Below are 14,207 nucleotides of genomic sequence, written 5' to 3'. Positions count from 1 at the left end.
TAGAGATTCTCTCTAATGGAAAATAGCAGATTATACTTTATTACTTCAGGCTTCCTGAGGAGCAAAAGACTACAAAATGTCTATTTATTGGATATTATGCTTTGTTAGCAACATGGGTTTTTTTAAAACCTTATTACAGCCTTTCAATACTTAAAGGGGGCTTATAAGAAAGATGGGGACAGACTTTTTAGTAGGGCCTGTTGCGATAGGACAAGGGGTAATGGTTTTAAAATAAAAGAGGGTAGATTCAGACTAGATATAAGGAAATAAATTTTTAATGATGAGGGTGGTGAAACACTGGAACAGGTTGCCCAGAGAGGAGCTAGATGCCCCATCCCTGGAAACATTGAAGATCAGGTTGGACGGGGCTCTGAGCAACCTGATCTAGTTGAAGATGTCCCTGCTCATTGCAGGGGGGTTGGACTAGATCACCTTTAAAGGTCCCTTCCAACCCAAACCATTGCATGATTCTATGAAAACAGCTTAAAGGGAGAAATAGAGCAAAGGTTAAAAAGGCTGTGACCATTTTGGAGAAGCTCCCAAATAACTGACTTGTTAAACAGAAGCAAAGTACTTTTGTTACAGTTGTATTGTAAAATAGTACTTTAAATCATTCGTGGGTTTTACTTGAAGGAGTACATTGAAATAATATTTTGTCCTGGATTTTTGGACATGGTGCTCTGATAAATATTGATACTTATGTCTTTAAAGCATGAAAAATATTTGAAATGTGTATTGTAGTTTTCAATGGTTAAGTGAATTGTTAGAATATGGAGAAGATGTAGCGTACAGTGTAGTATTTGATGGTGGCAATTCTAGCAAATTGACTGACCCACTGGGTTTAGAGGTCTGAGATTTGCTCTTTCTGTCATTTTAGAAATCCTTCACGGTGTCTACAGAAGTGGCATGTTTGTGAAAATAAAGCTGTAGGGAGACTTCAGTGTGTATTCCACAGCTCTGCTTTGTCAAAGTAGTCATAACGGATGACTGGAAGAGCTTGGCTTATTTAACCTCCCAGGGGAAGGCTGAGAAGAGGGTAGATAGGCTAGCTCTGAATGTGTCTTAAGATTAATTTCTGAAAAGAAGATAAGAGAATAGGGAAAATGTTGTTAAGTGCTTGTAGAGCATGTAGAGCAAAAACTAGGAAATCTTTTCTAATTCTGGAACTATGCGATTCAACAACAGTGTCTAGGGTTTAGGATTCCCCCTCCTCCCCCCCCAGTTCTGGGTTTCATGAGGCAGTTTAATAAACTTACAAAGCACAGGGATATATGCAAGACACCTACAGATGCCAGTATACTGGACTCATTAAGAGCAGATTCCTATACACTACTGTATTTTTCTATAATGTGTTATAAATTTGCTAATTGCTCTGATCAGGTGACTCAGTAATATAACAATAAACATATTATTGTCATGTTTTGCACTTCACTGCAGTTCCGTATCTGTTTATATGTAGTACTTAAAATATTATGTCACACAGGGCATGTAATAAATAGTGGTGAGCAACATCCAGTTTGAATTATGTTCTAAAAGCATGGTCTCACTAAACCATACACTTAGGGCAAGGTTTAGTTATGCTTAGATGAAATTCAGTGGACTCCCTTCCGCAGGAAGACAAAACAAGAGCAGGTCTGCTAGGGGGTCTTAGGGGTTGTGACCTAGCTGTGGCTCTGGAAATCCCATTTTAGCTGGGGATGATCTCTGCCATCCTGGGTGCTTACAGAGGTCCATTTTGGCCTTGTAGTCTATGAAATCTTAGCCCTTTTCTTTGTTTTTACACCGTACTGTTTTGTTCTCTATAAATTGTACATTTCTCATATAGGTTTTGGTAGATTAATATGAAATTGCATGTAGTACAGAAAGATTTCAGATATTTGTTTTGGGTTAGCAATTATCTTAATTATTGCATAAGAATTCTTTTATTCTGAATGCTCTTTTTCCTCATTGGATATGCTATTCCCCCCAAGGTTTTTCACGTGTTAATGAAGAGGACTTTTAATGTTTAGATTCAAGAACCAGTGTTTGATTTCAGTTCTGTTGATGATTTGCTGTGAAATTGAGCATGTCACTAGCATCTTTGTATTTCAACTTGCATAAATAATACTAAATTATTTTAAAGGTACATGTGAGGCTGTGTCAATGTCTTTTGAATTGGTTTGGAGATGTGGTTCTAACTCCTTTATTCACACTTTTTTGTTTGTGTAGAGTTTGCAGTTGTAATCTGTGGCAAGTATTACTGCTCTCACTGTGCTGATCCAGTAGGTGGTATTTGGGGTAAAAATGCCTTATACTGTATTTCAGACCAGAAGTGATTCCATTTTTTGGTTTTGCCCTTTTATAGTCAGCTCAGTTGTGAAAGTGGGAGGGTAGTTTCTTGGTCTTCAAAAGTGATTATATTATTTTATTTAGATTAAATTTGACTTGTGTCATATGTGAAGTGTTAATATGTGTGAAAGCATATGGGCTCTCTAACTGTGGAAACAATAGTTTCAAGATAAAATAACCAGTGAATACAGTACAGGATATGGATGCATTTGTAGGAGAGTTTTATGAGATACACCGAACTCGTGAAGGTAGAATAAATAAAATGAATAGGTCAGCCCAGTTCCACTAGGTTCAGAATGAAAATACATAAAATGAGAAAGGAAAAGCAACAGAGATCCTCCTGTATTTTTGGAAGAGGCTATTTTACCTGTACAGTGCTTTTTAAGCATCTCCTTTATTAAATCAGAATTGATGCATTATTAGAGATGAGTGGAAGGAAAGGTATATGCAGGACATGTATTTTCATGTTTTAGAGGAAGTTGGGTAGAGAAAGAGAGCAGGCTTATGAGAGTGTCAAAAATAAAAGATACCTTGCAAAAGTATCGGATTAGCTCAAGAAAGAGTGCTTTTTCTTTATTATCACTCCTTTGATCTGCACAAAGGAAAGAGTTGGGGCTTTTTGTTAAAGAGGAGATACCTGAGTATATGGTACAGCTACTTAGATTATGTAATGTTCTTCATACCTTTTGCATGGGCAAATGTTGTTTGTATCTAAAATGAATAAAACTTCAGCCTCTAGTGCGATATAGACACTGAATATATTATTATTAACTACTTTTATCTCTGTCTGGCTCCTATTGTACATGAAATACGTGGCCACATACAAATACTAGCATAACTGCAGGGTTTGTACGCTTGTAAAAACAAACATTCTTGTAAAGACAGAGGTTTGCCCTTTTATATTCCTATCTGCAATCCCATAAGCAAACATATTTTTATGGTTTTACCATGAAGTGGTTACATTTTAGAGAAATACCAGACACTGAGCATACTGTTACTAAGATTTGCCACTTCCCTTAAAAACCCCTGGACTTCTTTGGTTTTGCAGTAAATTTAAACTAGCTAGAAACATATTTGAAAGATTGCCTTGAACTAGAACCATAAATCAGAACTGCTGATATTTTAGATGCAGCTGAATATCCTGTTCCAAATTAGAGTTTTGGCATTGTTTCTTTTCAATTTGGGTCATTCACAATAGCATAAATATTTTTAAAAACAGCAGATTGTTATTTTTTGATAGGGTTAATGCACTCCTGAGAGACACAGTTATTCTTTAGAGTGGTAGAGATGTTTTCTTTAGTGTATGAAGTTTGGGGGTTTTATGTATTTCTAGGTGCTATCCTTAATTGCCCTTAAAAAGGATTTAAAGTAAACTTGACAGAGTCAGCAAGCAGTGTAAACTTTATCTTATAGCTTTTCTTAGAGAATAAATTATTTTTGTGTTTAAATGTGAATTTTATGTTAATGGCTTATATTCATGAGACGCATTCGTCAAACAAAAATGTTTGGCATATGCATGGTGTAAGTGGAAAGGAATTAGGCCCTTGAGAGGTCAAGATGGTTTGTCTTAGGAGCTGCCGAATCTGCTAGCTTGACAGAGGCAAGGCTGCTGCAGCTCTGCGTCCCCAGGTCCAGCCAGCAGCAAGGCTGAGCATGTGTTCCCAATAGCCACATGTGCACACATACACACAATACGTGTACATGTATACGTGGTCATCCATGTAGATCAACACAGATGGAAAGCACAGCACTCACACAAACACAAACTGCACCAATGGCCTGACCATGTTTCACCTCTCTGACTGATCAGGATGAAAGCCTGTTTGTGGAATATGTATACATAAATACACATACCAACAATATGGATGCTTTCAGTAGCTGGTCTTTGACATTCAGTCTGTGTAGTCGCTGGCCTTTGCATTCACAGTCTCTGTAGTTGCCAGCATGTGAGGCTTGCTGTGTGGCTCGCAGCTTCATTCCAGTTGCTGGTGCTCAGCCCTGCTCCTGCACACACACACGCACACATGCAGACATTATGAATCCTCCCAGTATCTTGAGACACTCTGTGCATCCAGTAGTTGACCCCTAGACCCTCTGGCCTCCCTGTTGCCTCACGCACAGACACACACATGCAAATGGGTCTTTCTGGTAGCTGGTGCAGGCTTGTACCCTACCAGTAGCTGACCCTTGTGCCCCAGAGGCTCTCCTGTACCTGGGACCTCCTTGTTCCTCCGACCATCAGGCCCCTTGGTCTCTGCAGCGTCTGTCCCGGACTTGTGGCTGCTCTGATACCTGGATCCCAAGCCTCCTTTACTCTTAGTTCGGCTTGATGCTCATGAGCACACTGACACCCCCACACATACAACGTGCATGCACCCCGCTCTCCACGGTTTCTGGCACCACAGACGTGCACCCCTATGACTCATGGTACCCCCTCCTGTTGCAGTCACTCAGACCTTCAAACACACACAGGCACACAGAGTCCCCTACCCAGGAGTTAGAAATGAAATTTAAGGAGAAGACAGGACAGACGGCAGTGACCAGTGCAGGGCATGGCCAGACAAGCGTCCTGACCAGCAATCTGTTTTTAAGTGACCAACTTCTTTTTTCCCTTCCCTGTGTTTACCAATGGTTGTTCCTCCTCAAACCACTTCGATCCCTCTTTTCCTGGCCTTTCATCTTCCTCTAAGCATCTCATAATAAGTTTTGTGCCATCCCAAAATTCTCTTCCCCTGAATCCTGTAATGAGTCCCATGCCCCTGTAGGCAGTAACCCCTTGTCAGACTGTAAGGTGAGCAGGGAGCTTCTCCCTTCTCTTTAGCTGGTGAGTGTCATGCCTGGACAGGCTGGTGGCTCCCCTGGGACAGGCCTGGGGGGAACGAGGTCAGGGTGCTCAGTTTTCTCCAATGACTTTATTGGGGTTCCTATCCTGTTACAGTTCCTCTGCACTTCTCTGTGTTTATGGAGATGAGCCTTTAAGCACATAACCTAACAGTTTGTATAATGGAAAGGTGGGATCATTTGCCTGCTAGTGGTAAGTCATTTATGTTAAAGTGCATTAACACCACCAGTGCTTTATTAGGTTAATTGTTGTAATGGGAGGTACTTAGATGGTGAGGCTTAGGCTTTTCCGGCAGGAAGATTTTTGCTTCAGTATTAGTACAATTACCTAACCCAAAGGATTTAGACATTTGTGAACTTGTGACCCTAATGATGCCGAGAATAGAGAGAATAGAGAATTGTAATTGTAAATGAATAGGTAGTTAATCAATGAAGTAAGATACTGCCTATATATTATGGGATATATATATATCTCCCAGTTTTTACATGTATGAACTAGTGAATGAATTATGCAGTTTGGTTTATCAGAGGGCTGTGTTTAAAGGATGTTTTCTTGGGAACTACCCCAGAATGATAGCTTGTCTGCTAAACATCAGGATCTGCCACACCAAAGAGATTTCAAGTAACAAAGGAACACAGAAATTTATGAAAAGATTTTCCTTTGTAGGGAGCTTCTTTGATTTTTCAGGAAGAAAAAATGCTAACTCCTCATTTTGATTTTTGCATAAACCTGTGGGTTTTTTGTTATTAATTTAGTGTGACAGGTCAAAGGTGAACTCAGCAAAGTAGAGCGTGTTAGAACTCCTGCATAAGCTCTGTGTAACGTGATTGTCAGTGGAAGCCTTTGTAGAATACCCTACATTGTTTATAAGTCTTCCTTTACAGTATGGAGTTTTATGATACGGTAAAGAAGTGAGTATGATATATTGCTTAATTGACTACATGGGACCTATACAAAACATTTCACTTGAAGTGTATTAGCTTTATATGTAATAGAGAATTAAGAAATCATGAGTTGGAAGAAGCACTTTCCTTAAATGGCAGATTGCCTTGTTTTGTACCATCCTAAGTCATCTATTTTGCAGGGCTACTTGCCAGTAAAAAACAATGAAGAGTAGTAATTCCAGAGTAATTTTTTTAAGATTAGTTGGCGTTTAGGGAAAAAAGTGTGTATAATGCAAGTTTAATGGGAATATTTTTATTTTTCTTAAAGGAATTACCTACGGTTCTGCTTATTCATCAGATGGACGGGCATGAAGGTGCATGGACAATATTACCATTAATGAGAGAGTAAGTGTAATGAATGCTAGTTATTTTCGGAATTTTTTGCAACCAAGAATATAAATATTAATTACTCAGACCTCTTTTTTCAGAAGGAAAGTTTTTGAATGAGAGTTGCAACCTTATCTTCTCACTTTCTTACTCTTCTTTTTTAGTTTTCCAAAGCTATTTTCTGTTAAATTTCATTAAATCAGAGAGCTATTTTAAATAAAAACAACAATAATATAATGTAACTGAGCAACTACCTTCTTCAAATTGTTGTGGGTTTTAAAATTATTAAGGAAGTAAACTAGTCAAAAGAAATACCCTTTTTAAATGTGCATTTTCCTTTTTGGTCCCCACTTCTCACAGTGTAAGGTGTGAGGTATTTCAGAATTTCTGACCTTCAGATTACTTGGCTGAATGAAGCGGATAAATAATTTTTTAAAAATAGATAATATACCTGTTTGGGGTTTCTAGCTTTTATTGCTTATAGTGTTTCTAAGAGGTGGTATGCCTCTATAGTGAAAAAGTGTAGATTTCGACATCTTTTTAGAAGCTTATATGGCCAGTTTTCATCTTAGTATGGTCAGAGAAGACGGGTAATCTCAAAATATATTTTCTTCTTAGCTTGTGCAGATGTCTCCAGGGAAGACGTGCTGCATTTACACGGTAGTATGTTGCAAACTGTTAGGAAGCAATGATTCCTGTTTCAGAAAGTCCTAAAAGCTCCATAGTACTGAAGGCTATCCTTTGCCTAAAACTTGCATTTGAAACTGATGCCAGAGGCTCTGCAGCCTCTTGAGGTTTAATTTATTTAATATAATTTATTAGAGTTACTCAAAAGGATGTTTTTGTTTTGGTTTGAGATTTTTGCACCAGACTGGTTACAGGACAGGATGTTTTTCCCTCTTCTGCTTTCCATTGCTTTCTCTGTGTGTAGAAACATTAAAATAGTGTTTGTATAGGAGCTATCTTTGAGATATATGTAAACTGTGAAAAGAAGGACAATTAAAGTAAATTGAAAAACTGGAAGATGATGTTCCAACTATCAATCATCTTTCTTAGCTCCTGTTTCAATGACCTAGTGGTTCCTCTTCTGAATTATTTATGTCTCGGTGACAGGGTTTACAGATATAGCTCTTACAAGATAGCAAAACTGAGAAGCAAAAATACAAATACTAGTTTGTATGATAAAGCAGAAGAAAATTCTTCAAAAATCAGAAGAGGAATCTTAAGTAGAGGATTTCCGTCTTGGAAGAGAATTCTAGAATACAAAGTTCCTTGTGTCTACTATTTCACTTACCACTTTTGGCAGAATGAAGACATGGAGTTGTTCAGAAGTATGTCAATGTTGTGAGGTTTGTACTGTTTAGTTTTTTCAATGGACAGAAGAGGAGGAAGGGAGATTAAGGGATCAGTGCATTCTGCAGCAGCTGATGATGCTAGGAATTGTGATAGAAGATGCACTCTTACCTGAAAACTGCTTTCAGAAGAATGGCTTCCCTCAGTTCTGTGGTTGTCAGCATTTTTAAGTAGGCCTCTAAACAGTTATGATAATTCTTAATTTTTAGTTCTTGGGCACAGGTTAACTTGGGCAAAATACTTCATTTCAGAAGATGTAATCATAAGACATGAATGGATGTCTTATGACACAGTACCCTTACTGCTTCCAGAAGGCCTACTGCATTTCTTCTCAGTAACCACGTTCATTAAGCAGAGAAGAAACCCCTTTTTTAAGTTATTACCCTGAAACTGGATCTTACCTGAGTATCTCCAAAGATTCCTTGCAATCTGAACTCCAAATTTGTGTGCTATGAGGTCTACATAAGACTCTCTGCAAGCCTGAAATACTTAGCCTTGAAAATAATTCTGTTTGTCCATCAATAGCTAGATGAACAGATAATTCTTTTTGTGAACTTGTTTGTGCTATATTCACAAGATACAGCAATTCTTTTTGTGTGGATCATTCTAGCATTTTTCTCCTTGGCCCTCACCCACCTGCTTTTGTGTAAATCCAGATATTTCTCTCCTAAAGTGCTAGCTGAGCACTAAAGTGTGAGAAAAGCCTGCAGTCTTTGCAGGACACTGAATACTGTACATTTTTAAAAACATGAGGGTATCTGATACCCTTTCTGTACTTGTTCGGCAAGTTTTCGCAGGAACAGCTAGGAGGTGTGTTTCCCAGCTGATTGTGTCCGGTTTGCTTATCTAAATGGCAAAGAGTTGCCCAGATTACAGTGTTGAGTAGGCAACAAGTATATGCTTTTATGAAGTAAAAGGATGAATGAATTGTGAGTTCTTCTGGCTATTATAGTTTAGCAAATTAAATGTCATAAGCAGAAAGCAGTGAATAATCAAATACCATCGCAAGACACAGAGGAAAGGTAGCTTTATGGGAAGATGACTGTCATGGTTTAACCTCAGCAGGCAGCTCAGCCCCCCACAGCTGCTCACTCACTCCCCCCCAGTGGGATGGGGGAGAGAATCAGAAGAGCAAAAGTGAGAAAACTTGTGAGTTGAGGTAAAGATATTTTAATAGGTAAAGCAAAAGCCACACACACAAGCAAAGCAAAGCAAGGAATTCATTCACTCCTTTCCATCGGCAGGCAGGTGTTCAGCCATCTCCAGGAAAGCAGGGCTCCATCACATGTAACAGTTACTTGGGAAGACAAACGCCATCACTCCAAACATCCCCTCGTTCCTCCTTCTTCCCCCAGCTTTCTATGCTGAGCATGACGTCATATGGTATGGAACATCCCCTTGATCAGTTGGGGTCAGCTGTCCCTGCTCTGTCCCCTCCCAAATTCTTGTGCACCCCCAGCCTCCTCGCTGGTGGGGTGGGGTGAGAGGCAGAAAAGGCCTGGACTCTGTGTAAGCACTGCCCAGCAGTAACTAAAACATTCCTGTGTTATCAGCATTGTTTCCAGCACAAATCCAAAACACAGCCCCATACTAGCACTGTGAAGAAAATTAACTGTATCCCAGCCAAAACCAGAACAATTACTTGTCCCAGATGAAAAAAGACTGAACTAATTTAGCACCTGGCAACCATCTGGTGCTTCTAGCATGTAATTTGAAGACCTGCAGAGGCAGCTATCACATGTTCTAGCACAAGTATTTCTCAGATAGTGGGTTTGGGTTTTGGTTGGTTTGGGGGGGGGGGTTTGTTTGTTTGTTTGGGGTTTTTTAGGCAAATAGCATTCCCTAAAACATAAATGATCCTATCACCCTTTTTTTAGTTATTTTTGATGACTTACACGTCTACTGTTTATTTTCATTGCTGATTTTATCAGTAGACAATGCTGTAGAGGGAGAAATCTGTGGTGTTTATAGGTGCTAATTTTCTTATCCCTCTTCTCAGATGATTTCTTTAATTAAATCAATGTTAAAGCTATACAAAGGAAACTGGACAAGTAGAGATTGTTGGGGTTTTTGTCTCCATTAGGATGTCATGAATTAATAAGGCTTTGTTTTGTTAAGTAGTAGAAGAATTAAGCTGGGAGGAGTAGAGAAATAAGGGATGAGAATTTTCTGAAGGAGTCAGGAATTGTGCATTGAGATTAGTGTTAGCTTTGAGGAAGGTAGGAGCATCCCTTCAATCTGTGTAGTTTCACTGTGCTGAAAAAGCTAATGAAGTTTTTAGGTTGGGGACGATGATATGGTCAGTGTCAAACAGTTGTGAGAAAACCTGTCATTAGGCAGTTTCATGATTGTTGCAGTGGTGTTAGATGCCCAACAGTGGGGCTCCTTGGAAGAAAGTTAAGGTACAGAGGGGAAGGTAACTTAAACTGCTATCTATAAACTTCTGAATTCATAAGTGGTTATACCTGTAGTACCTATACATTTCTGAGTGGACGTTCTTTATATATCTCCATTCCCTTCTTTCTGGACTAACGGGTGCTATACAAATCGATAGCAGCAGAGGCAATATTTTTATCCATTCACTGTAGTCCTCTGTTACGTAATTCTAAGTAAGTAGTAAAAGTTTCTGTTTCTGTGTAAATTAATGATTGATTGCAAAGTACTTCTATTTGGGAATGGGGGTTGAATCTATCATTCTGTTCATAAACCAGTTTAGTAGTAAAATGTTAATTTCTTTTGTTAGCTTCTCTGTTACCTATGGTAGGAACTCCTCGTGGATTTTCTTCTGTGAAGAAGACACAAGAATACAAGTTGTAAAGCTGCTAGAAACACTTGGAAGATTTGACGGGTCTAAGGTGAAACAAAAATTTAGATATTTAACTTCCTTTTGAATGTGCTTGAATGAGTTTTTAGATTAAACGTGTGGAATAATTTTAGGTACAAAATTATAAATACAGAATTTTAGAATTCCTAGTTACAGAACAATTTCTGTGGTCCAGAATTTAATTTCATAACACTGCCTGGGTGGCTCAGAACTCCAATCATTGGAAAAGATGTAGCCAAACAGCTTAAAATAGGGAGCTAGATTTCTGTTGCTGAGGCTGAGCGTGAGCAAGGTATTTAACATGAAGCAATATGAGTGCCTGTCTAGCTGTTGAAGAACTGTTAAAATTGAGTGGCAGAAAGATTCCTTCTGTGGATAGCCTGAAAATAATGTAGCATCAGTAAAAAGACAGATGTAGTCTACTGTGTGGTCCCCTCTCCCCATTTTCCTGTCTGTCATCAATTTTGCTTATCAACAGACAGAATGACTGATGTTAGTTTGACTAACTGTCTCTGATCTAATATAATAGGGTATGTTATTTGCATTCTGTTTCTGAACTGTCTTGGTGATAAGACAGTTTTCTTTACCTGCTGGAAAAGAAAGAAAACCAAAAGACTCGCAGAACAAAGGAAAAATGCAGTCACCATGGAACAAAGTAAATTTGGCAATGCAACTGACACGAAAGCTGTTAATGTTCTTAATGTTCAAAAAAAGTTTCAGCTTCATGTCCATATTTTGCCGCAAATAAAAGAAGCCAAAATCTCCTCTGAGAAACCTATTTTGCCTCTTTATTGTTACCTTGACTGAGTATTGATCTCTGCTTCAGGTCTCACTTTAGGTTATTTACTTCTGTTGCAGGCACAGGGCCTCGTCATGTTTTCACACAATTCTTTTATAAAATGGTAATAATAGTAATTCAGAGACCTTACGTTTTTAAACACACTGTCTTCAAAATGGCTGACTGAATATATTTAGGCCTTTGGAATATCCTTTTATTTCTGTTTCAGAAACACCTACTCCTAAGTGATGTTCTCAGAATAGAAACATAAAGATTTTTGTTCTAGATGCTGCCCTCATGCCAGTTTTCATCTGTCCTTTGCATTACATGTAAATCCTATTACAGTAACAAATTGTATTCCAACCTGCATTAAAAGGAAAATAAAACGTTTTGCTTTTGTACATAGTAATCGTCATCTTAGTGTAACGGTCCATAACTGACTCCTTATATACAATAGTAGTCCATCAGTTACAAAATTTAAGATGAGTTAGACCAGAATGAACTCATTCATTATTAATTTTAAAATGTCAGCAGTCTGCATAATAAAAAGCTGGTATACATTAATCACAATAAAAGGTCTACAAGGGGCATGTGAATAGTTGATGAATCTGCAGCCTTTCAATCTGGATATGTAGAGGTTAGTAACAGAACTACTGAGACTGATATGAATGGACTATGACTGAAAACATTTGTGAAAGCATCATACGAGACTGTGGATGAATGTTAAGAGAATGACCTGAATTGATAACCAAGAACATTATTGACTGCAGTAAAACTAAAAAACAGTGAAGAATATCTGATTTACATGAAGACCTCAAGGCAAGCACTCAGATGCTGAATAATGTCTGAACATCAGGAAACACTTTTTCACTGTGAGGGTGACTGAGCACTGGCACAGGTTGCCCAGGGAAGTGGTGGAGTCTCCATCCTTGGAGATACTCGCAAGCTTTCTGGACATGGTCCTGGGCAACCTGCTGTAGGTGGCCCTGCTTGAGCAAGTGGGTTGGACCAGATGATCTCCAGAGGTCCCTTCCCACCTCAACCCCTCTGTGATTCTCTTTCAACAGCAGATTGATTCAACCTGTGCTTTCATAATGGAAGGCGGCAGCAAGGTTAATCCAAATTGTATGTGCCACTCCTTTTCCTGTCATCCAAACAGGATGACAGACTGCAGCCCCAAAGGTATTCAGAATGAGTAAACCAAGCTGATTGGCAGCAATGACTTAGTAGCTGTTGATACTTAAAGGGTATAAAAGATCTGTCTAAAGAACAGTTTGTCTTTGAGAATCGTAAGATGTTCTAGTAAGACACTGGGGATGTGACAGCTGAAATCTCCTGTCCTCTGTGTCAGACACAAGTCTTGAACAGATGAATTTGGCGCACTTGTCTTGGTGTTTGTGAGTAGGTGGATACAGGAGTGAGTGGGTAGAATCAACTTGATTAGCAAGTTATGTAAAGTCACCTCTGCCCTCCCTGAGTCTGGTATTGAGTTTTGTTGCATCAAATTCCTTCAGATATTAAAGTGGTCTAAAGACTTTGGAGTGTTCTTACTAAAGATAGGTGCTTTTGCCATTTTTGAAGCACAAAATATTAACTGATCCTGTGGATGGTAGTTATCCATAATGCAATAAATCACATTCTTTTTTTTAATCCTATTTTTGCCTACATTCAATTTGATTACCATCATTCCTTAAGTTACCTTATAAGTTCCTAGCATATAACTAATTTAATCTTGTAAAGCTAGCCTGCACAGATCTACTTGTCCTACATATCAGTGTAGTAAATAAACAACGTTATGACCAAACAGGCTTGGAGAGTATTGGCTGTAACCTGGAATGCCTTCACTGTGTTGATTTGTGGCTTAATATTGCCAGAAATAATATTATGTGAAAGCCGGAGGAAGGTGTATGTATGGGTTTAATTTTCTATGTTTTATAGAGAAAGGAAAGTAAGGTTGGTTTTTTTTTTTTTAATCCGTAGATTGTTTTGGTGTAGACGTTAGCATGCAGAATTAGGATAAGTAAAGATTTTTATTCACTGTGTAGCATAATGAAGTGGAGATCCAGAAAAGGATTCTCTCCAGATGGTATTGTCATATTAAAATGTTAATATTTAGTACCTATTTCTGAAACAGAATAGTGTGCTTGTGTTATGAACCTTTTGAAGCCTTGGAGGCCCTAGAAGAGTTAAAAAACGGTGTGTACAAATGCTTCTAAAGAACTATTTTGATTCTTTCAAGGCAATCATCTTTGTGCATAAAAGTTAGTATGTTTGCCCATTTTCTTTTACCTCCCAGTATCTTGTTTGTTTTTTAAACCTTCCAGTGCACACTATTGAATCCTTCCAATAAAGGAAGGAGAAAACAGGGTCTGTTGTGATTGAAGGCTTAAATCACAGGCTGAGTAAGTAGCTACCAGGTAGCAACTCCTATGAAGGTGGTTAAAAAAATGGTGGAAAAAAATCTTCACCCTTACCTTCTCCATATATTGGGTAGTGTGAGTTTAACTTTGGCTGTTTCCTCAACAGATTCGTGAGCACCTCTCAGCCTCAGGAGGCATGTGGAGGAGGCTCCTGCCAGGCTCAGCCAGTCGGTTTTGGCTGTAGGTGTCTCCTCATGCATGCAGACGTCTCTTCTGCTGTTTGCTGACTGCTGCGCCCTGGCCGAATCTCACTTATTCTTCCTCCTCAATTCAGCTATAAAATTTAGCTCAGTCTGTATAGCAACATCTGCTTGGAGTTAGAAAGATGGCTACTGGGAAGCAAGATACTCTTGGGGTTAGACACCCCCACCCCCTACCCCCCCCGGATATT

At 38.8% G+C, this 14,207-nt stretch overlaps 1 protein-coding gene across 2 annotated transcripts in view; it reads left to right on the top strand.

Annotated features, from left to right (window-relative positions):
- Positions 1–14,207, top strand: part of B3GLCT (beta 3-glucosyltransferase) — a 67,870-nt gene that overhangs the window by 29,648 nt on the left and 24,015 nt on the right. For both annotated transcript variants that reach the window (XM_075490801.1, XM_075490800.1), the window contains exons 5-6: positions 6,383–6,459; positions 10,538–10,649. In XM_075490801.1, coding sequence (XP_075346916.1) covers positions 6,383–6,459; positions 10,538–10,649 — 189 coding nt within the window. The remainder of the gene's footprint in view (positions 1–6,382; positions 6,460–10,537; positions 10,650–14,207) is intronic.

The sequence above is a fragment of the Mycteria americana genome, chromosome 1, assembly GCF_035582795.1.
Source record: "Mycteria americana isolate JAX WOST 10 ecotype Jacksonville Zoo and Gardens chromosome 1, USCA_MyAme_1.0, whole genome shotgun sequence".
Taxonomy (NCBI): Eukaryota; Metazoa; Chordata; class Aves; order Ciconiiformes; family Ciconiidae; genus Mycteria; species Mycteria americana.
The sequence above is the reverse complement of the archived record's forward strand: the minus strand, read 5'-3'. Positions and strand labels throughout refer to the sequence as shown.